The 24,456-nt window shown below is 37.1% G+C and overlaps 1 protein-coding gene across 4 annotated transcripts in view; it reads right to left on the bottom strand.

Moving 5' to 3' along the window:
• Positions 1 to 19,141, bottom strand: part of LOC107739569 (insulin-like growth factor 2 mRNA-binding protein 3) — a 25,117-nt gene extending 5,976 nt beyond the window's left edge. The window contains exons 1-8 of one of the 4 annotated variants that reach the window (XM_016551735.1): positions 19,094 to 19,141; positions 17,305 to 17,365; positions 9,383 to 9,431; positions 2,585 to 2,636; positions 2,419 to 2,482; positions 762 to 1,040; positions 336 to 470; positions 73 to 195 (exon numbers count right to left, since the gene is read on the bottom strand). In XM_016551735.1, the coding sequence (XP_016407221.1) occupies positions 73 to 195; positions 336 to 470; positions 762 to 1,040; positions 2,419 to 2,482; positions 2,585 to 2,636; positions 9,383 to 9,394 (665 nt within the window). In that variant the 5' untranslated portion in view covers positions 9,395 to 9,431; positions 17,305 to 17,365; positions 19,094 to 19,141. Of the gene's footprint in view, positions 1 to 72; positions 196 to 335; positions 471 to 761; positions 1,041 to 2,418; positions 2,483 to 2,584; positions 2,637 to 9,382; positions 9,432 to 17,304; positions 17,366 to 17,579; positions 17,606 to 18,322; positions 19,054 to 19,093 lie in introns of those variants that run through there. The other 3 variants (XM_016551732.1, XM_016551733.1, XM_016551734.1) reach the window with 3 other exon arrangements.
• Between the last annotated feature and the right edge of the window lie 5,315 nt (positions 19,142 to 24,456).

A 24,456-nucleotide genomic window follows, 5' to 3' on the forward strand; every position in this document is an offset into this window, starting at 1 on the left:
AAAAACAAAAAAAAAAAAAAAGGTTTTGCTGACCTCATGAAGCATGAACACCACAATGATACAACTACTTACGGTGAGATTGTGATCTTTGTGTCAGTATCTTGTTCGATTTTCTTCAAGTTGCGTCCCTCTTTTCCAATCAGGCGGCCAACGAAGTTATTATGAGCCAGAATCTTCAGAGGGATTTCTTCAGTGCTGTTTATGTGAGAGAAGAGAAGGGTATAGTGTGACTGAACGTGCAACATGGACTGTAAATGACTCCGTAACAGTGTAGTATGACTAACAAAGACAGATCAACAGAAACAGTATGACACAGTGTCTGTGTATCAACGCACATCTTAGTGTCGATTGCCTCTTTCTGCATGATCTCCATGATGTTTCGACAGGCAGAACTGCAGCCCTCTGGTGTGGAGTGAACAGTGATGGGCTTCTCCGCGGCCCCTGCATTCTCCTTACGATGGATATCAATCCTGTGTACATAATATGTAATCAACTTGTTAGAGCAGTCTGATCAACTCTAGGTTTCCTTCCCAGATGCCAATAGACACAAAAAGGCATTTCCATTCTTGATAAACAGGTTTATAGAGCATTTTCAACATGCAACAACAGATTCAGTGCTGATACTTTGCTTGTGTAGAACCTTATGTGCTCAGTGTGAAATGTTGTAACATCTTAATATGGACGGCAAAATAAATATGCTGTGCTTATGTGCACAGAGTGAAACAGGACTATTTACAACTACGTACACTGCGTATTCTTACTTTGAATGAGTCTGCTTGGTTATGTTGCGGATGGTAGCACCTTCTTTGCCAATAATAGCTCCTACAAACTGGGTGGGCACCAACATGCGTAGAGGCACGTCTGACTGTAGTTTAGGTCTTGCGCCCAGATTGGGAGAGCCTTGGCGAGGCGGTCCGCGTGAGTTGAAACCTCTCCTGCCACCCACGGCAGGGGCATCTGCTGCAGCCGTTTCATCTGGGATATAGGAAACCTTTAGTGCGTAGTTCTCCATAAGGAAGCCACTTAATTTATCCAATGCTCTGGAAAAAAAAAAAAAGAACAACAGAAGGATGAGAAACATTAACAAATACTAACATGAACAGATCCTTTCATTGAACTCGTTTTTAATCATGCTTCTGAAAGTTACATTTCAGTGAAAGGTCAAAAGCCATATTAGGTGGACGAACACACAAAGCTACTTTTATACATCCTAAACGTCCTACTTGTTATTCTTGTGTGGGATATTATGCTTGGTTGAAAAATAAAATTAAAATTAAATAAAATTTAGGAGTAATTAAGACACAAATCTTTGGTTTAATCCTTTAAAGAGTTTGCCTCTTGCAGCTTTGGACCAAAATAAATAGCTGAAAACAAACAAAATTGGCCTCATTTATGAATACACTTCTGCATTTCAGTAAAAATTAATAATTCCATTCTTGCATAAGTTTTTCCACAGTTCAATACAACAGTTTATTCTAGAATTTTTATTACGTTATTAATGTTTTTACTGTATTTTGTTCAAATAAATGCAGTCTTGTGAGGATAAGAGACTTCGTTCAAAAAATAAAAAAAGCTTTCTTTCCAATAAATATCTTAACTATTTAACGAACTAATAAATATCTTAACTAACTTTAACTATCCCTTTAAACAGTTTGACTCTTGCTGATTTGAATCAAAATAAAAATGTACTATAAAAAAACAATTGCTGAAAATAATTAAAATGGGCCTAATTTATGAATACATTTTTTGCATTTCAGTAAATACTCAATTCCATCCTTGCATAATCGGTCAATTCATTGCAACAGTTTATTCAATTGTTTTATGAACGTGTCATGAATGAAACCCAAAATATTGCAAAGATTTAAAAGCATAGGTCCCCAGAAACCAAGCGTGAATTCTAAAAAAAAACTATATTTTTCTTCAATATTGTCCAATTTTGACTGAGACAAAGGCCATGAAAATCATCTCTGCTTTACTGCTTCCTTCTCAAACAGGACACATGTAAAACTTAAGCGAATCTGATGGATGGTGAGGGGGGAGGAGGGGTTTAGAGCATGAGGTTTAGACGTGATGGAATGCCGGAGCCCTTTAAAGCCATCAAATCTTTCACTGACATCCACTTGCGAATGGTAACAGGAACTCTCTATTGTGCACAAACAACTGACTGAGATTCTTTTATCCAAGTCTTTCCATTCATTTAACAGAGGTTTCTTTACCAACCCCTGTGACCGCTCTGCAGTTCTACTAATCAAACAGTAGGTGGCACTGAATGAGTTATTATAATTGCTGAATAAATCCAAATAGCAGTGCATGTGGAACTGACAGTCTCACATTTCACTGCGAGATGTGGGACAGAGACACTCTGGAGGGGGTGGGGTGGTGACTGAGCCGGCCGAATCCGAGGCGGATGATACTCACTCTCTGGCTTGGTCCTTAGCAGCATATCGCACGTTAACAACAGCGGTCTCCGTGTCAGTGTTGACTGAAGATGGAAGAGAAAGGAGGAAGACAGAGGGGGAGAGATTAACTAATCTTTTAATATATGGATTACTAAAGTGACAATCTGCTGAAGAGCACATCCTACCTTGTTCACAGCTCTCCACTGTGCCGTACTGCGCTAACAACCCGTCCAAAACCTGTAGGTGAAGAGACACTTTCAGACTGTGATTAAGACTAATGTTGTTAGAGACTACAAATTGTGGTAAAGGTTTAAATAAAATACATTTAAAAAAAGAAAACAACCAGACACACACATAATGCTGTCAAAAAGGTTGAATAGTTAAGTGTTAAAAGGATAGTTCACCCAAAAATAATTTACTCAACGTAATGTTGTTTCAAATTGACTTTCTTTTGTGGAAGCATTTTTTTCTGTTCATAAAATGAAAATCAGTGGGTTTTTTCAAAATGTTAGCTTTTGTGTTGCACAGAAGAAAGCCATACAGGTTTGGAACGGATGAGAGTAAAAGACAATAATATAAATTTTTTGGTCACTTCAAAGTTGTGATATAAGCAAGTAGCGATATTTCATTGGCCTCGTTAATGAATTGTAAATAATCATAATTCTATTCTTGCATAATTTGTCACAATTCCATGCAACAGTTTATACAAGAGTTGTTTTATGAACATTTCATGATTGAGGCCCAATGGTTTAAAAGCATAGGTCACAAATAGCATAGAAACAAAGCGTGTCTTCCAAAAACTATGTTTTCTTCAGTATTGTCCCATTTTTGGGCAATAGCCAGGTGTTTGAGACGAAGGGCAAATTTACTGTGATGCACATCAGAGTGTAACGGCTTACCGAAAAACTGATTGTCGATTGGATTGAGGAGTTGGCTTTGCACATTTAAAAACTAACGTAGATGAACATGATCTTGCAGGAGCAGGTTTAAAGCAGACTAAGTGACTAGAGAAGTCCTGCATGCGGACCGATTAATTATTCACAATAACGCATTTAGAAAATAAATATGGTGAATTTTAATTTCATGCCAACTTTAAACAGTCTGCTCTTGCGGATTTGGATCTTGACCAAAAATTTAACTCAAAAGCAAACTAAGCGTTTGGAATCTCATACTCTCATACTCAAACAAACAAATAAAGAATTCAAGAAAGCACAGTTTTACACCTTACTCTCTGCAGTTCTTCGCTTCTGCCACTCCTGCTCTGGAGGCGTGCAGGCGAACATTGAACATGGGCAAAAGGAAGCCTACAGGCTTAAACACACACCAGCCCCCTATACGTCACACATACTAATGCCCACAACCCCCCTAACCGCCACCACTTCCCTTCTCCATTCCAAGCCATCCTATTGGTTAGCGTATGCATTACTATGGAATTCCCAGCAGCCATTGGGCACTTCCAGCCATTGGCTACGTAACCAGTCAATCATTCAGTCCAGGCCAATAAGACAAGACTTCCTTCAATCGGGTGAAAGAGGAAGGGGGTGTTGGCTTTCAGAAACCATGCAGTGCGGAGAAGGAGGGGAAGTGGGGTTGATCTACACATTTTGGGCGTCCACACATGGAACAGGCCTGCAGCCAGATGGGGCAGCAGGTTAAAATCCAGCCCGACTAAGCTCACCTGAGCATAGTCACACAGCAAAACGCACATCCCCAAAGCTACGCCATAACAAACACACACACTCCAAGATCTCAACATGTGCCCACAGAAACAAGACGACAATAAGAACACAAATACCTTCTATCTGAACACAACTGGCAGGTCAAACTCAAAGAAAAACAAAGGGAGAGATTAAATAACTAAGTCTCGCTCAAGTAGGTACTTGACATTTTCGCAGCCTGACATCATGTGACTGCAGATTCATTTTGAGTTGAAATAAGAGAAGGAAAATTATTGTGCTATAAATTTAGGCATGTTTATTTGTAAATCCATGGGAAATTAAATGGTTACACATGATCCATGGTTTTTTTGATACATCTAAACACAAATTCAACACGTCTAACTAAAGCCCTCGTGACATTTAGCATAATGTAGTAGTTTAAGTAGTGTTCAACAGATTTAACTGAATGTGCACCTAAAAACAGCACCAAATCAGCATATTAGAACGATTTCTGTGACACTGAAAACTGAAGTAATGGCGGCTGAAAATTCAGTTTGCCAACACAGGAATAAATGACATAACAAAATATATTATAATAGAAAAAAAAGGTATTAAATTGTAGTAATTTGCCAAAATATTACAGGTTTTCATTGTATTTTGTTCAAATAAATTGCAGCCTTGGTGAGCATGTGAGATTTAAAAAAAAAAAATGTACTGGACCCAAACTTCATAAACTGTAATATATGCTAAAATAAAGCTTTCTTCATATCTAGCTTTTGCTTTTACAAATAGACAATAAATAAAAAGTGAGCTTTTATGACCTTGAAAAAATATTTTTCATATACCAAAGTGGAAGGTTAAATTCAGCATAACGGTTTCAGATTTTCAGAAGACTTTAAAAGACTCGCATTTTGTTCTCCAACAAGTGAATTTAAGCAGTTTTTATTACAAATCTTGAAGTGCAACAAACTACTACATAGGGAATTAATAATGGCTGGTTGCTTTGTCAAGAACGGGGGGTGGACTACAACAGTTCTCTTCCCAGTCTGCACCTGATGCAAACACGTTTCGCTGAAAAACCTGTTGTAACAATCTACTACATGCCTTCTGTCATCTGATTGATAGAATTATAATAAAAGGCCTTTTACTTAAAAGTATTCCTGTCATGGTATACATTTTTGCTTTGAAATGACAATAAATAAAAAGTGAGCTTTTATGACCTTGAAAAAATATTTTTAGTGGAATACAGAAAAAATTTTAGTGGAAGGTTAAATTCAGCATAACGGTTTCAGATTTTCAGAAGACTTTAAAAGACTCGCATTTTGTTCTCCAACAAGTGAATTTAAGCAGTTTTTATTACAAATCTTGAAGTGCAACAAACTACTACATAGGGAATTAATAATGGCTGGTTGCTTTGTCAAGAACGGGGGGTGGACTACAACAGTTCTCTTCCCAGTCTGCACCTGATGCAAACACGTTTCGCTGAAAAACCTGTTGTAACAATCTACTACATGCCTTCTGTCATCTGATTGATAGAATTATAATAAAAGGCCTTTTACTTAAAAGTATTCCTGTCATGGTATACATTTTTGCTTTGAAATCTTCTACAGACTTTTATAAAGTAAACGTAATAAGAAAAATAATTCATATTGTTAGTAATATTTCAAGATGAACATTTACGGGACTGAAGCAGTTTAGGTTTACTTGATTATCCACATTAGAAAAAACTAATTATTAAAATCGAATTATAGGCTACATCAGGCTTTTGAGGAACGTTTATTTGTACATCACTCAATCATCACTGTACTGCACTGCATTATATGTTTGCCTATGTTTTACTATCAGAATTTAATCTTACTTTTTGTCCATATAAATATCAGCAACTGCACCAAATTGCATATTTTTGCAGTTTTGGGCCTCTTAATAAAATTCAGGAACCATATTATCATATGTATGAAATATAACACTTAAAAAAAAATCTTTGTGTGTGTAAAGGTTCAATAAACAGCTCCATTAAAAAAAAAAAAAACTATTATAAGTAAAAACACTATTATATGTCAGCCTTTACAGAGAGTTTAAACATAATACATCATATTGACTAGGAACACTTCACTCATGATCGATTCATTGATATGGACTTTAAATTAGGGCTGTGCGATATGGACAAAAAAAAAACCTATCGCGATTTCTTTGATCAATTTTGCGATTTCGATTTTAATCACGATTTTGACACACACCGACATGCTTTACAGTCATAAATGCATTCAGTGTGAATTTGAAATATATTTCCAAAAGAAAACCAATTAGAGCTTTATCAAGAAGCTGTAACATGTCTCTAGAACAGACATAAGGTAAAATAATCACTAAGTAAAGGTTTTGGCTTTTTCATCATTGTGATTCTCTTTTATCACACTACAGTAATACAATCTTTCATAGACATATTCACGTTTAAACTCAATAAATATAACTTTGTTTAACTACCACCACGAGTGCCATCTATTATTGCGTTGTTTATCTAAAAAGTGCAATTTTCCTTGTTTTAAATCTAGCCAAAAAGCCATGTGTTGACTGTGAAACCGTAGACTTTAATATTTATGGAGTAATTACTACATTTCCGTGTCAATCCATGTTAATTTTTACCGCGAATAATGCGCTGTCACTTTAATTCAGCGCGTGCAGCACAGCAGAAATAGATTCCGTGCGGAAACGATCGCAGCATGACTGCTGCAGACGCACCGCTCCTGGAGCGCACTGCAATCGCATGCAGTGTGAACGCTCGGAGTGTGTGAACCTGGCATTACGTTTGTATGCCCACCCGGTCTGTTCTGTTCTCGTGCTCCATTTAGGCGCGCTGCATTCTGATTGGTTCGGATAGCATACTGCCGGAGGTCGGGGCGCGGAAAATCGTGCTGTAAAGCGATTTAGAAATTGCGCATGCTCAAATCGCGATTTTATGACGATTTCGATTAATCGCACAGCCCTACTTTAAATCATCTCAAAGCTTCATATATTGTAGCTTTGATTTACTGTGATGGCAAACAATCCCATTATACTTTTACTCATTTTTTACCTGTAATAAAATATGCAATAAAGACTGCTGCAAACACAGGGCCCAAAATGAACAAATGTGAGGAAAGGGGAAGGACGTTTAAGTGAGTAAATAAAGAGTTTGTAGCTCAACTTTACTTTACTTTACGTGACACATGGAATATTCCTCACATAAAGCCATTTGCAGTTTCACATGGATGTTGTAGACCGACTCATTTCATACATGATGCTGTGAGTCAATGACCGGCTCTGTATGTAGCAACTTGCAAGGGAACAGCAAATAACCTCAATGCCATAGGATCAAAAATATAGTTTTAATTAAAAGTGGAAAAAATATGGTTTTATGGTTAGCAAGAAATAATTATCTGTAATATTTCAAATTTTACCTGCCTTTGGCAGATGTTTAAAAAAATGTTTACTGAATTGTTGGTGCCCACAGTAGCTCTTAAAGGGTTAGTTCACCCAAAAATGAAATTTCTGTCATTAATTACCCTCATGTCGTTCCACACCCTAAGACCTTTGTTCATCTTCAGAACACAAATTAAGATATTTTTGATAAAATCCGATGGCTCAGAGAGGCCTCCATTGACAGCAACGCCACCCAAACTTTCAAGATCCATAAAGGCACTAAAGACGTTGTTAAAACTGTCGACGTGACTACAGTGGTTCTACAATAATTTCATGAAGCGACGAGAATATTTTGTGTGAAAAAACAAAAACAAATTTGTTGTTTATTCAACAACCTCTTCTCTTCTGTGTCATTCTCATACATTGTTTGCGTCCAGCGCTTCCAGGTTCTACGTCAGAACGCCGGCTCATTATTGGACGGCTCCTGCATCAGCATCACACGCATGCGTCGCGCTGCTCACATGTGCAGCTTTGGCCAATAATGAGCCGGCGTTCGGACGTAGAACACGGAAGCCTTCACTGTGCTTACTGTGTTAACCGCGTAAGGATAATGACAGGGAAGGGAAGAGAAGAGATTACTAAATAGTTATTTTTGTTTTGGCACACAAAAAGTATTATCATCGCTTCATGAAATTATTGTAGAACCACTGTAGTCACGTCGACTGTTTTAATGACGTCTTTAGTACATTTATGGATCTTGAAAGTTTGGGTGGCGTTCCTGTCAATGGAGGCATCTCTGAGCCATCGGATTTTATCAAAAACTAAATCTATGATGGACAGCACTGCGAGTGGCCATTTTAATTGTAGTTATTGTCGACGCTAATGTTTCTTTAAATCATTACATTTAATCCAACATCAAGGAGGTAATGACCTACTATTATAATACATTTAAAATGTAACTGGTAGTTGGGAAGCCACCCCCAGGCCTGATTTTACATATAACTAGTCCAGAGGGACTAGAACTAGGGGGTCTCAGCCCCTCCCAGCTCCCCCAGTAATTCAAACACTGGAGGAATCGGTCATGGATGTAAAAGCTGAGGAAACAATGCTAGAACACAATGCAGTTTTTAATCTGAACTGATTCCTATGATCAGAGCACTTTTGTGGACATCTGTAAGGCTCCATTCACACACAGCGCAACAGGAATAAAACGAGAAACAGGGATGAGAAAAGCGAGCACGTCATGCAAGTTTTCAAAGGGTCAGTGAGATCTTGTCTCGAGCTCACATGAAAAGCGGCAGGAGAAAGAGCGGCGTACGGAGCATTACACGCAAACGCTTCTACAGATAGTTTGATCTGATAAATGAAGGACAATAACAATGGGTTAGTAGGTGTAAAGGGGATTTTTTTTTTTAACTGAACATCATATGCTTTTATTAGATTTGATCTAGACTGACATCTGTACTAAACATGAAAAGCCAGATATTGACCATCCATCTTATTATGGAGCACAAATATCAAAAATGTATTTAAGAAGCATTTTTCAAACTGCACATCAGCACGTTAAGTGATTTTTGTAACTCTATAATCACATGATGAGGCTTCTCAAAGCTCAGACCTCACAAAATTGAAGTCACACACCTCTAAAACGAACACGGACAACAGGCTACCTCCCAAAAGACCGCTTGGAACATCTCTGACTTAATAAATATGAAGGATAATTGCGCATTTATTGGAGAGTATGCGCTCATTTGGTCCAAGATGTCAAATTCTAGGATATTACTCAGGAGGGTTGGTGGCTCAAATACCAACTCTTCTGAGGTGTGGTGGTGAGCCAGCAAGTCACAGTACTGCTTCAACATCACACCTCATACAAGCCCCTTCACCTCAGAGAACTGGGGGAAAAAAAAGAGAGAGAGCGGCACTTACTTCCCACTGCATGTGAGGTGGGATATTCCTGATCTGCAGCTTGCAGCTCCTGCAAAAAAAAAAAAAAAAACACAGAGTGGTCAATGTAAAATTACACAAGGCAATAAATCACACAAGTCATTCATTTTTGGATTTAAATGGTCCAGATTCTTACAAGCTACATTCACTTTTGAGGGGGGAAAAATAAAGCATTTGAGTCTGACTGGAAGCACCCAGTAGAGGAAGATTTGAGTAACATCATCTCTATAATACACTCTACTAGCTCAAATAAAATGATAGAAACTTCCATTCTGACAATTACACTATTGATTTATAGAAAAAAAGCCCAATTTCAATCCATTTCTTAGATAGTGTGTGACTTGTCACCAGAAGACCTTCCACTTCCCTCTTTGGTTTCTTTGAAAGTAAATGACTGAAAATTGAAGATAGATGGTGTCTAATCACACAGCCTCTCTAATATTGCAAATGCCAAACAGAAAATGGCTTTGATCTTTGAAACATATTTGGCAATGGCTAAAGCTACTTAATATCCCATATATGCAGTGCAGGTTCAACATATCGACCAACAAAAACCAGTGTTCTGCAATTATTACATGCATTAGTTATTAATTATACATCCAAAAGAAATTACCTGATCATATAGTACATGAATTTGCAGATTAGGGTACCGGTTATGGGTAATATTAGCAAACAATCAGTAATTCATCGGACTCGAGGGAAGCAAACTAGTGATTTTGTGTGCCACTAAGCCACCAAAAAATGTACTGAGTTCATCAACTGGAGCAAACACAACCTGGGATTTGTTGCATTTGGAGACAAGGTACCTAACCAAAACCAGTCCACTAATACCACACATGAGTCTGATTGAAATTAGGGTTTATAAACCAAAATAATTGATACATAGAGATGCTTATGGAACTTAAAAGGAGGTAATAAGGGAACAGTACAGTAAAGGGTGAAAGTCCAACAACTTATTTATAGTGTACACATCAGTATAGTGAACAGTGTTCATTTCCAAGCAAATTACAGTCACAGAAAGAGAAAATTAACCCAATCAACTAGGTAGAAAAGGCTGAGGCCATTTCAAAGTCTTAATTTCATTTCATTCAATACAGTCCACTTCACCTTGGAATCTCAAAGTCTTATCAAGCTTCATTAAAAAAGGCCTCAGCTTTTCATAAAAAAAAGCCTGAAAATTCCCAAAGAAAGTCAAATCTACAAACTCTTACCAATGGGTTTTTTCCCCTCTTATATGGTAACGGTCAAACACCTTGTTGACTCATGAATGTTGATTCAAACATCCAAAAGAAAGCGGTAATACTGGTGATTTAAAGCAGGTACATAGACGTGACCAACCCCAGATGTGTGTTAATTAACCTTCAGTTGTAGATGTTAGACTGATTTTGCATATCTAGCAGACAGATAAAACCCGACTATACAATGTCATTCTGTCTGAAATGTCTGGCATATTGCCATTTTCCTTGATTTCACAAATGCTGACATGTAGATAATTTGATAAACGTAGGGTCAACTTAAAGGGGATTTTATATAACGGAAAGGCTCAGTTCCGAAATAATCATACAACAGGTTTTTTATTTTATTAGAAATTCATAATTCTACACTAAAGTCTACAAAACCAACTGGTAAGAGACAACTAGGGATGGGTTTTTTTTTTTTTTTAAATATTGTTTTCGAATATTTGGGCTTAAAAAAAATATTTGAATATTCGTTTATTTAAAATTACGTTTAACAAGACAGACGTTATTTTTTTAAACATCAATTTTTTTGTCATCATTTCTGAACAAGTTTATGATTAGGCATTATACACAATGTTCTACAGCAATGTTACGTTATATCTCAAAGTTTTCTTTTAGTTCAAATCATTCAAGCTCAAGCAAAGCAAATGAAAAATAAAGCAGACCGTGCCAATTACAATACAGTACATACACTCGAGTCAGTCTGTTTATCATGTTCATTTTGTCTCACATCATGTTAATATCAATATCAACCACATGAAAGTTGGCTCCTCAGTCTGATAATAAGAACGCGTGCTGACACAGACGTTCCAGAGACACAAAGATAACGATGTGCTAAGCAAAGTTTCTTACAGCGCTTTGTGTTTTCTGTTCTTAAACCACTCTCCCTCAGGGAAACTTAAAGGAAGCATATGTCTCAAGATCATTTTGCTATCAGATAAGCTCTCTTCTCGGCTCAATCGGGGAACACCTGTGCTCACCTGCAGTTGTGAACCGCTGTCTTTCCTCAGTCGACTGCTGTTTGGATTTCTTGTGATTTCTCATTGTGGTGGTGATATTATGATAACTCTGTTTCACTGATTCATTTGATCAAAAGTAATTCCAAACTTCGCAAGGCAGACGACGACATTCTGTGATCAAATAAATCAACTTGTTAACATGTTCCACAGCGTCACCCAGTGCATTTAGTTATAACTGAGTTTAGTTGGCTTGCTTAGGATTTATCATGGATTCCCTCCATTTACTGCCAGCAAAGCAACGCGTAGTAAAATTTGAATAGTGATTTTTTGATTACAGATTGAATATTCGACTATTTGTGCACACCCCTCGAGACAACAACCAAATTCATTTATGAATCAACTATAATTTGCCAATGAATGCAAAGACTGTAAGTACACTTTGAGGAAGACAACAGCATCACCTGCAACTGTCAGGAACGCAGACACAGCATGTAATGTTTACATCACTACGAGTACAAGCAACAATCCAACTTGGCTACAATCCCAATGTAAACTGCACAAATGAATCATTCAGCCATAAAAAATATGAATTAATTAAGCCATAGAAATATTGATGTTACTTCTACAGAGAATTTTCTAAAGGCCAAGAACTAAATGCATCAAGGGTTAGAAAAGGGACAATCTATATTTCTGCTTTGGATTCAATTAGAAATGACAACACACAGCATTAGTAGCTTCATTCAGATTTACACAGAGCCTGTAAATATGCCATTCTGCACTGTTAAATTAATTTTAATGGTGATATCACTTTTAGAGACCAGTACTTTAAGTTTAACATGGGTTTCATTAATGTGTATGCTTTGGTGCAGCGATTGTGAAAGATCTATAACTGCCCAGTTGACTTTACGCGACTCCAAAGTTCACGCTCTGTGTATTTGCGCATTTACACACTAACATTAAAAAGAACAGTATGTATAGAGGACATGGGAACAAACATGCCTCTACCTGAACAGGTAGAAACTAACTCTCACACACACATACATATTTACATCTATTACACATGCACATAGATTGAGGCCTAAACAGTGAGCAAAAATAGGGGACTTGTAGCACACTGGCATGAAAGAAACTCATCTACCATAATAGAAACAATCAACATAGACGCACATGCGTGCTTCAAGCAATCAGCATGCATTAACAGTTCTGAGTGCTTTATAACATCAATGGTTGATCTGTATTATTTATTTAGTGTATTGTGCTCCGTTACAAGCTATTGAAAAATCAGCTTTTACCTCCCTAAAAGACAGTTAACCACAAAAAAAAAAAAACAAAAAAAAAAGTAGTGTGCAAGCTGTTTTAATTATGACAGTGAGAAAACAGATGGATGATCTTGATTTAACATAACTGTCAAAGATATTGCTGGGATTTAAGCAATATTTAAGCCGAATTTACACATTTTAATTTGGGCATAAATAGCAAAAAATCTGTCTATTTTCTCTTGATTTCCTCTGAGTTTATGTAGATTGTACAGCAACTAATTTCTGAAGTAACTAACAGTAAAACAAAACAGTCATGCTATGTTGCTTCTGCAAAATGGAACATGCATGTGTAAGCTAATAATATCTGAAGATAAAAAAAAAAAAAAGGTTCCATGTACACTGCCACATTAATACTGCAACAAATTGGCCCAATTTAAATAAAATGCAGTTTTGCCTAGAAATTAAAAACAAGTTCATTCAAATACTCACTGACATTAATTCACAAAATTAAAAGCATGTTTAAAAAAAACTACAGTCTATCCTAGCTATGTAACGCTATATCGAGCAAGGCCTGGAGACGAAACTGAAGTTGTACATGCTGTAAGGGACATTTGCACTCATGAAGAGTGTAGATGTCAAGAGGAGAACAATCACTTGGAGGCATCTTAGGAATTATCAAAATGCATCACAACTTGCATTCAACATCTCTGTGTGATTCCTTATGTTTTCCCCAGCGTTTTTGCGGTGTCAAAAATCCAAGGCACCGCAATCCAAATTTGATTCTGTAAACTAGAACCAGTCTTTTTTCAAAATTACCAGAGGTAGTACTTATGCTATTTTTTAACAGGGAACAACTCCTGTAGAGAAAACATGGGAAAACAATTTATTTAATAATAAACAAATAATTTTGAGCTTCAAATTATGGGTTGTGAGCGAAACTACAGAATATGAGAAGCTGTCCATGCTTCATTAAAAATCCACTGTGGCAAAAAGCTCTGACAGAATTACATAACCTAAAACCGGCAATACACACATTCACCATTTAAACTTAAACTTAGCTTACACACACGCGCGCGCGTATCAAATCTACTAAAAAGGCACAGAGTTAATAAAGACAACATTAGCACTCAGTTGAATGATCAGGGAGAAGTGTGAGACCAGTGAAAAGGAGAAAAATAAATAAAATAAAAACAAGGCCAAGCATATAGGCCTAGGTGCATGCACCTGGGCAAGTGACTTAAAAAAAAAAATATATATATATTTTAAAACACGCACACTAACAACTACTTAAACATTAAATAACCCTAATGCCATTTGGTAAATCTTAAAAAAAAAAAAAATGTATCAACTAAGTAAAAGTACAGTCGTATGACATTCCAGTTTCACGTACGAATTTAAAACTTCCCTTTTCTTTTGAGGAATTTGGTGGGATTGGTGTGCTTTTCCAGTCCTGGTCTGCATTCCGGTGGGAATGCAATATGGAATGTTCTCCTACAGCAGATAGCTATAGGAGCAAGACCGGAGTGTGTGTTTGTGTGTGTGTGGTTAGGACGGGGGTGGGGTGTTAGTGCCCCATTTCAGGGTAACAGAAACTCTCTCTGCCCCAGGGGGTGGGGTCTGGCTACCATGGTAACAGGTTAGCCTACAGACAAGAAAGGGAAAAAGGGTGGGGGTTCGGTTGTGACGTAACGGAAGTAGATGGCATCTTCATTTACTTCAAAATCCAACGGACATGCAACATAACTGTCTCTGTGTGCACGCGTGTATGAACATACATAGTACAATGGGGCGGTTGGGGAAGACTTCCCACCACAAACACTCCTGCAGGAACCAGGAAACACGGCCGAACGTTATAATTCACAAGCCAGTGACTCCATCACGAGAACTCGCAACTCGGTCTAAATCAAGACACTTCAATATTTAGTTTTAGAGTAAAAAGACAAAATGTAGATAATTTCAGCCATAGTTGATATTAATGCACAAGGTTTAAAAAAAATCAAGTTACAAATTACATCTACAAATAGAAAGAAAAGAAAATTTGAAAAATACCACCAAATGCATTATCATAAGTAATAATAACAAAACAGCTATACATTCTTTAACTTGAAAATCAAAAAGCCCTCTAAAAAATTAATTAGGGCAGGACTTAAGCATACAACAACAATAACAAATTAAGAAATATAATTGACATTGTTTTAGGCTGAATGTAATTTTCCACACTAAATTAAATTTTTTTTTTCAATTTTTAGCAATTTAAACAAATAATAAAAAAAAAAGCAAAATACCTAGCTATATTATTTACTTGCAGATTGCAATCAGAGAAATTGTTGAGTGACAAAAATCATATTTTAAAAAAATTGCTTAAATATTTATAACAGAAGTTAACAGCACTACATTATTAAATAAAGTTTTAAACAATAAAGACTGACTATCCGTCCAGCGTCCACACAAAGGTTCAAACTTTTTCCACACACAGAGTGTCTGTTCTAGCTGAAGACCCTTTTCCCACACTCTCTTCTAGCAGTTGGGGCCCCCCTTTAAGCCACACGTGCGCATGCACACACACATACAGTGCAAGCTCGGAGTAAAAACGGCTACGCTAGTAATCGAGGAAGCTAGCAATAAGAAAGAAAAATGGTGTATGAAACTAAACTTCTAAAGGCCAATGGGCTGTCCATGCAGACTCCTCTCAGTGTACACTCAAGCCTGATTGAAGGACGGTGTCACAATCATCATGTTTTTAATGTATAAAACATCTCAACTACGCTACCAAATTACAACTCTTCATTAAAAGTAAACATATATTAAGGCAGGTTAACAAATGATAAAGTGAATATTTATATATAATATTATTGGGTCCAGTGTCCATACAGCCAAGCACACACCCTGACCAAACTAAAGCGTCCAGAAAACGGCTCCATAACATGCACACCACCCCTTGCTACATTCACACACACATGGGGCCAAACTTTACCCAACTTGTATGTTTTTAGTGTGTGTGAAGGTGGGCAGGGCTTAAGCCAGACTCATATGATAGAATGCACGATCACTCCCATCATGCATTTCACTATACTTAGCTCTCATTGGCTCACAGTTCAAACCAACTTTACATACACAATCTCTGACCTGCTCCTATCAACATTTATCGCACATGTGCAACACACACACACAAAATAAACATTATACACTTAACAGTTAAATTATACTGTTTCTATAATTTACACACTCAACTCAGCATATTACGCTATTGTTTTTGATACATTGTTAGTGTATAAAAAATTTAAACGACAAATAAACGGATCACGTGTCATCTTAAACCTCAAAATCAAGAATTGCCTTAAAATTTAACTAAGCTCAACATGCGTTAAACTATTACAAAATAAAAAAGCAGGCCTACTGTAATCCAAATAAACAAAATCACAAACACTACATAACATTTAAATTGAACATGCTAAATGCTTAAACTTGTCATCAAAACAACCATTAACTTATACCGCGTACAATCTACGTGAAAACTGCTTTATTTTTGACTGAGAAATCACTATTAAAAAAAAATATATATATATATATAACCCGCTAGTTATTCATAAATAAAAAATTCAGAACACCAAGGAATTAACAAACAGCTTGTATGTACATAAGGCGGTCATAAATTGAAAATAAGGCGAATATTCATTATATCTTTAGTCGTTACGTCATCTTAATTATTACAATAAAACTGCAACCCACTCGTATACAGTTAGTAAACTGCTTTGTGGTTTACACCACGACTAGTCGTTATAGTTCCTGTGAACCCACGAACCAATTTTCGTGACAAGACCTCGACCCTAGCAGTCCACGCGCGCTGAGGAGTCCATCTCGTGCCTGACCAGCGCGAGGAGGGGAAAGAGGGGGCGGAAGCACTGAGCGGCATGACTGAATAGTAGTTTCTTCTTAAATGGACGCCACAGCAAGCATGGCTCCATAAATGCACATCCATGTGCAACGTGAGGTCCCGTTTACAACGTTTGCTCTCTCACTTTGCACACCTCTGCTGCGTTTCTTGCTACGTTTTTTTCCAAGGCCTAAAGGCCCAAGTAATGTGAACTCAGCATATCAAGGGCCTCAGTTGTATTACAGAAACCCACATTCCGCACGCTGACATGGTGGTTCAATCAGTAGCTTACACACCTTTTTTTGGTTACTAAACACGCCTGTAGATTTACATTTAAAGCAGGTACATAAAACATACCGTCACCACCCTAATCTTGAATTTCGCTTGCAAATAACAATTTGATGGATCATATGAACGTAAAACAAATCAAATGAGTCATTTGAAAGGTTAAAAACAACAAGAAGCCCGATTTAAAATCAGGGCTTGTGAGGAAGAAATATTTGGAGATATTAGTTCAAAACAAAAACGTGGATTTTTTTTAGATGAAATTATGAAATTTACTGATGAATCTTACCTTTGTCGTTTAGGGACAGAGTGCTCCACTTCTAAGACTTTTCCGTGGAGTTCTACTTTGCCTGAAAAATATTAATAGTATTTTAACATTTTTTTGCGAACAAAATGTCTATTGTGTGTCAAAGGTTCACAATGTACGAAAGTGCAAAACAAATAAAAAATGCTAGTTACGTTACGTACAGAAACTACACTGACATATACGATTTCAAGAAAATTTTCAAGACATCCTAAAGCAAAATCAGTTTAAAAAAATAAATAAATAAAAATCATACATACAAAATTCCCAGAGGTTAAACATGGAAGGCAAATTTGCCCCCACGCTTGCGAGAAGGCCTCACAGCTACGAGCAGCGAGACGTTGACTTGTTAAAAAAAAAGCACTTAAATGTCCACTGACTTATACGGTCTTTAGGGCAAATATTGCAGCCTTTACATAATTTACACTTATTCCAAACATAATCAACCCATAATGTAGAGACAAGGGAGTAGTCGAAAGGCCTACAAGCCACCAATGCAACCAAACCACCTGGTGTTCTAGAGCTCGTAATTACAGAGATAAAAGTGATACATTTTTACAATGGCAAAGTTCGCAAAACCACCCGTTCTGTGTAACACTTTAATTCACTTCCAGAAAGTGCTCCACGAGCTACGAGATGCGTTTAAAAGCCTCACGAAACACCCAGACCATTTTAATTCAAATAAATAGCATGTGCAACCACTCGCCGCTTGGATACTGGAGTTGTTAAACACATTTTCACATTTCGCCCTGCATAGACACAAGGAACGCTGCAACTTTGATGGACAGTTGCCGTTCAGTTATTTTGATACTAAAGCGAGACTTAGTGTTCTCGGCGAGTAAAGCCCGTGGATTAAAAAACTGAAAGTGAATAGTCTACACTTGCTCAGTGTATGAACACATCCCTGCCTTGCATAGGCGTTTAATTGTTAAACGCGACAGTTGCGTGTGCATTGTAATTCATCTGGAGGGTGGACAAAATCACATACGCACAAAAGTCTCACCTGAAAGAGTGTCAATGGCCCTCATAGCTACCTTTTCGTCGGGGCAATCCACAAACGCGTAGCCACTTTTTACGAGAAAGGGTGCACTGAAAGCTATCTTCCACTGCTCAAAGATACTTTCCAAGTCCAGCGAGCTCGCCTGCTCGCTCACGTTCCCGATGTAGAGCTTATTCATTTTGTTGTATACGAAAAAGGGCGACCGTGTTGCAGAGGGGCAGCCCTTTATCGCGTCGTTCGGATGGGCAGTGTTTGGAGAGAGAGAGAGAGAGAACCGCACTGTCGCTCAGCGGAGGGTCTGGGAGTGTTCTCCCAATCACTCCAAGCTACTGAGATATTTGATGGACGAGATCGCCGCCGTGGTTGTGCGCACTCGCGTTTGCTCTTGATTTAAACGTGCTGAATTATTTATTCCGTCACCTCTGCGAGGCAAGGGCCGGGAAGAAAATAGAGAAAGTTTCTTTATTCTTTGGCGATGCTACTAAATTGTCACACTCATTTGTGTAGGCACCGCCTCTTAATAAAATCGAGAGAACGGGAAACAACAACAACAAAAAAACTAAGTTCTTCTGCCTTTTTCAATGAGCCACGTGTTCAAACTACAAATCAGTCCTGCACGTGAGGTGTCCCGGTTGCTCAATTAAGTGTCGGATTGGGGGAAAATGGCACAGATGACTGGGGTGGGGACAGATAGAGAGAGAGAGAGAGAGACAGAGAGAGCAATAGTGAGAGCGTGAGAGAGAGAGAGAGAGAGATGGAATAAAACCTCTATACGTGCATTTGCAGGGATTCCGTGCAAAAAGCTAGCTGTACTCTTTGTACCGTTCAATGATATGCCGTTCTGTGGACTTTTCTCTACTAATGCCGTTCTGCCCTCTTATTGGTTCTTGGAGGAGTACGCACGCTCGCTCACAGCGCTTGAAACCTGCGATGAGGCTTTATCTGCGCTTACGATGGATGGGCTGCCATTTAGGGGATGAGGGGGAGGGTCTGCCATTCATACAGCATCTGCATCATTTTTACTCTATATTCTATACATTACATGACATACGTGCCATAGAGGTATGGTAAACCTCTAAACAATTGAAGCCATATGCAATCAAGCGACATGCCTCTTTCTTCTCTTCCATTCCATGAAGAAAAATCCTACATGCGCAACTATGTACAATTATTTACACAGCTACATGTGTAATGCATTTTGTGTTACTCTAACGCAAAATAACTATACATGCCTACAGTATTTGACAGCTGTGGCCTAGTGTAACGTGGCCTAACCAGATTGAACAAAGCGAATTATACACTTCCGGTGCCTAAAGAAAGGGGAGGGCCATGCGGAAAAGAGAAAAGTCGTAATGACGAGTGGTTAAGGCGGGCCTCCTTCAGGCACAGCGGGAGGAGATCATAGGCCTGTGTGTTGTTCATGCAATATACTTTAGACTTCCCCGAAAATTCGCCACATTTCTTTAACTGTTCCACAGAAAAAGACTGGAGTTGCATAATATCTGGACGTGAGGCCTGCAAATCGCTCGACCTTCCACGTAAAGCGGAGACATTTACACTGGGCCCACGCCCTTATGTGCCTCTTTCTCGCTCTCCCTCCTTTTCCGTCACACACACACACATACACACGTAGGTCGTGCTGGATTTCTTTTAAAATATTTTTCTGTTCACGTAAACAGATAAAGTCGGTTTTTATAAATATTCGAGTTGTATCATATGTACATCACAAGTTTAGAGAATGACACGTGCGACAGATTTCTGATAATTAGGACGAATTCAGATTTTACGCCCTTGGAGGAATCTGGGATATGCGACACTGCTTGAGGGTTGTTTCAAACAAAAATGACAAATAAATGTCCTTCCACAAGGCCGATATTAAAGGGTATATCAGATGGTCACCTCAGGATTTTTTTTTTTTTATGTTTACGTGTTTGAGAGAATATAGGTAATTTATTTGATATGTTACCTGGCGTTTAAATTAAATGAGAAATATTCCTAAAATATATTCGTCTTTCGTTTACCAAGCGCCACAAGAAGCCTATACACGTTTAAATTTAATTTAAATTAAAGACAGTCTCGCTATGTTTGATACATTTTTTTAATTTTCTATAACAATATTAACAACCAGAAGCATGCATATTGTTCAAGATAAAATTATGATTAAAAATAAACTGATTGTCCTGCAACTTTAGAGTAGGCCTACCCACGTTATATAGTGATGGGATTTAATTCATTTCGTTTTTGTTTGACACTACTAATTAAACTTCTCCTCGTATTATACACGTTCATCTTTATTTAGTTTTCAGCCCTGGCCATCTTTCCAAAACAATACTTTTTTATGGCATAAACAATGGCGGTTTATTTTTTTTCTCTCTCGACAATTTACTTTTATCCCAATATTCTGTCTTACCAGTATTTATTTAGCTTTTTTAACACATACAGACACACACTGAATTAGAGTAAGCCATACATCATGTTTTGTTCTATATCAGCAGTAAAACTGCCACATTGCTCATTTAAAATCTTTTGTATGAAGAGCCATTACATCCTAATTAAGTTGTTTTATAACTGAATAGAACTAGCTTCTTTTAATGCCATAGATATGAACTTTAAATGGCATCTAAAAGTGTAAAAAGTAAGAACATCTGAATTCTCAATGTGTTATTGTGTGTAAAGTCAGACAGCATGGGCCTGGATGCCAGTAGTATAGCTCGCACAACTGAAATACTACTGTAGAATGGCACGCACATGATGCGCTCCTATTGGTCGAACAGGAGACCAATGAGAGCGCAGCTCCTTTCTGCTTTACTACTCTCGCTGGCTGCTGCATCGTCTGTTCATTCATTGGTTTTCATCCACTGCTCTTCTGTACAAATCCAGGCGCGAAAAGTCTACTATGGGGTAGAATTACTTCATCCAGTTTCAAAATTAGAAACCGGAACACATATGCACCATACATTTTATTTTCTTTTTAGTTTAAAAGGTAAAAGACATGCAAAGAAAGGAAATGTGGAAGAGGTCTTCGTTTACATAAGGTATTTCGCATTGAAGGCAGTTCTCGCATGAATGTGTATATTGAACATTTTCTGATTCTGAAAACTTAGTTGTTTATTTACAGATGTGGCGGAAGGTCTTATTTTATGCCTTTAGATACCCAGTCCTTTTGTCTAGGACACATGTGGGGATTCCCCTCCCCTCATTCGTTGGTCAGATCGGAAGCTCATTTTCATACCATTGCCCCCCTTTTGCACCGTCCATTTCCTATAGTCAACTTTTATATAGACTGTTAATGAATACGTATTTTATAGAATCACTAAACCTATACGTACATCATGTTTGTAAGGTTGCTTTAAAATGCATGTTATTGGAAAGGAATGTGACCCGTTGCTCCACCCGTCAGGGGGACGTTTTCTATAGGAAAACATTATGTAGGCTAGTATTCGGATTGAGGGTGGTATATGTCGCTTTGACGAAAATATCTGCGGGTTTTCCTTAAAAGCACCAGGATAATTTGCCATTTAAGTAGAATTAGGGACCCAAACGATAACATAAATACGTTTTAAACGTAGCCTATATATTATATACAAACAAAAGGCGAACGAAAGCAAAAACTGCTGCCTTCGCTATCGTCGAAGAACGCTGGAATTAAGCACTAAGTTATGTAAGTTGAAAATTATTTTTTGTACCGTTTCAGATTTCAATTACATTTTTGTGTGTAGTGTTTTCAGCCTATGCTCCCTGTTGAGCGAATGTATGGAACATTCTGTGCCGTTTTCGCCATGTTTATGCGAATAAATTGCTTTGAGAAACTTTCATAGAAGTTTTGTGCATAGCAAGCAGCTTTGTTTCGTGTGAACGTTGTTTTTTAACCAGTAACGTTAATTTATTGGAAACCGACTTCTTTTTCTTTCATATTGATTTTGTTTTAAGAATATAAATATTTTTTTGACAGTTTTGACTAATATCATCCTAAGGAATGTTTTGAGTGTTTAGTCATTAGTTGTTTAGACTGAAGGTTACGTACGTTCATCTAGTTATTCATTCACTTTATACTGTTTCGCTATTTTGAAGAATGTTAAAAGAATGTTTTTTTTTTACTTTGAAAGGCCAAATGTAAAATGTAAAGTTATGTAATTGAAAATTTGTATTATTATTATTGTGCTTTACACCATGTAAAGTTGGAAGCTTTACATATTTCCTTTGATTTTATTTTGAGATATTGGTATTTTGCTAAGGTATGTGAAATGATGATCCAAAAAAGCAAATAAATAAAACAAAAAGCTAAATAAACCTTGCCTACATAAGTTATTTGTCCTATCCTTGTATAGTCTCTGAGAATTTGGTTGTTAAAAAAACATAAGTTTATTTTCATTTATCTTTTATGAGCTGATAACAAAATTAAAATTTACTAATATTTGTCTCAAATCATTTTAAGAGAACAGTTAGCATAACCTATGTGACGAGGTGGGCCTGACCTTGGACTGTGGGGCCTCAAAAATCAAAGCACTGCAAACTTTCCTCGTAAGCTAATGAACAGAGGATTGGAAATAATAAGAGGTTTTATGTAAATGTTTAATACATGCTTGGCTAGAGGCCTGTTTGAGTGCAGTGTTTACCATCTGAAGATCTTAACAGACCTGTAAAAGATGTCTAATCCTTTACTCATTGTCTCAAGCAGAACAAAGCTAGATAGACCTTAGCTGTCACACACTTAAATAAATATAAAGTGTTTCATAGCCTACAAAGGCATTAAGGGTTAAGAATGCCCTCCATTCCTGGAAATTATTTTTATAAAGCACAATAATTAGAATAAATTGTACTTTATGCAATCTGTAATATTTGAGTGGTTAATTTAAATCCAGCATTCATAGCATTCTACTTCATTCAGAAATGGATACGGTATTTTTTTTTTCTGTCTTAATGGGTGTAGTTGCCATTGAAGACATGGGAGGTCATATAGTGTGCTCTAATTTCCTGACGTTCATTTGAATTGAGCAGTATGGACTTTTTTTTATTTTTTATGTAGGAATGTATTCACTTAATTTTTTTTCCATGTGTGCCCTGATAGGATATGTTTATAGGTGGCCAGGTTGATGATGTGCATTGAAGAAAATCCAAATTCAAGGAGATTCTACAGAGACTGTTATTTAATGTGCCCAACCATCATTTGAATTATTTGATTATTTGAAATTTTGAACTATTTTAATTGCTGGAATGGTCTGGAAATGTATGAACAAAAATGAGTAAAACAAGAGAAATATTGTAAGATATTGTACACAAGTAGTGGGACTTATATTTAATATAAGTTAGGAAATATTTAGCTTATTCTGTGTGCAAGTTGACTTATGTGAGAGGATGGCATTATTTTTTGTGATATCCATTTTCACTACATTTGGGTTTGTTAAAGTTTCTCAAGCAAATATGTAGATTGCATATTTAATGATTTTAAAGTCATTGATTTTCAAGAATTTTAAAAAGCAAACAATTGCAGAGAAATACACAATTTGAAGATGCCATTTAAGTATTAATTCAATACATCACAGCACAATGAAAGAATAAAGTCTCCTATGCTCATATTAAAAATGTCTAATAAGAAACAACTGTGATATGATAAAGGAACTTTTTTTTTGTCATTATGACAGTACACTGACAGCTGATGCATTCTGTTGATTGTGCATAAAAGATGACCTCATATATAACTTTGTACAAGAAGTAACACAATTATTAGAGTTCAGTGACTTGTAAGAGAGGCAGTTAGCGATTTGGAACTTTTAAGTCCACCAAAGTCTGTTTTATAGTCTTTGTAGCCTGATTTGCACATTTTTCTATGTGTATTCAAAAGTATTTTTAATAACATTTTAGGAGTGTTGGCCTCATGCCACTTCCTGGCCACGTCAGGGAGTGAAATCTAAACAATGGTCTTGTCTCAGAACTTCCTTACTCTTCCACTCCACTGATCTGAAATGCCTGGATAGGTGAAAACAATATGGCCGACACAGTCTAATGCAGCAAAGTGCTCTAAGCTGCTCTAATGGAGAACCTTGTGTGCTTGTCTGGTAGTTTAATATGGATGCTTTCAAACACACTTACAGATTCACAAATGAAAGCTGAAATGTTATAGATATATTTCTAGTTGA

Source organism: Sinocyclocheilus rhinocerous, unplaced genomic scaffold, assembly GCF_001515625.1.
Source record: "Sinocyclocheilus rhinocerous isolate Xijiao unplaced genomic scaffold, SAMN03320098_v1.1 scaffold314, whole genome shotgun sequence".
Classification (NCBI taxonomy): Eukaryota; Metazoa; Chordata; class Actinopteri; order Cypriniformes; family Cyprinidae; genus Sinocyclocheilus; species Sinocyclocheilus rhinocerous.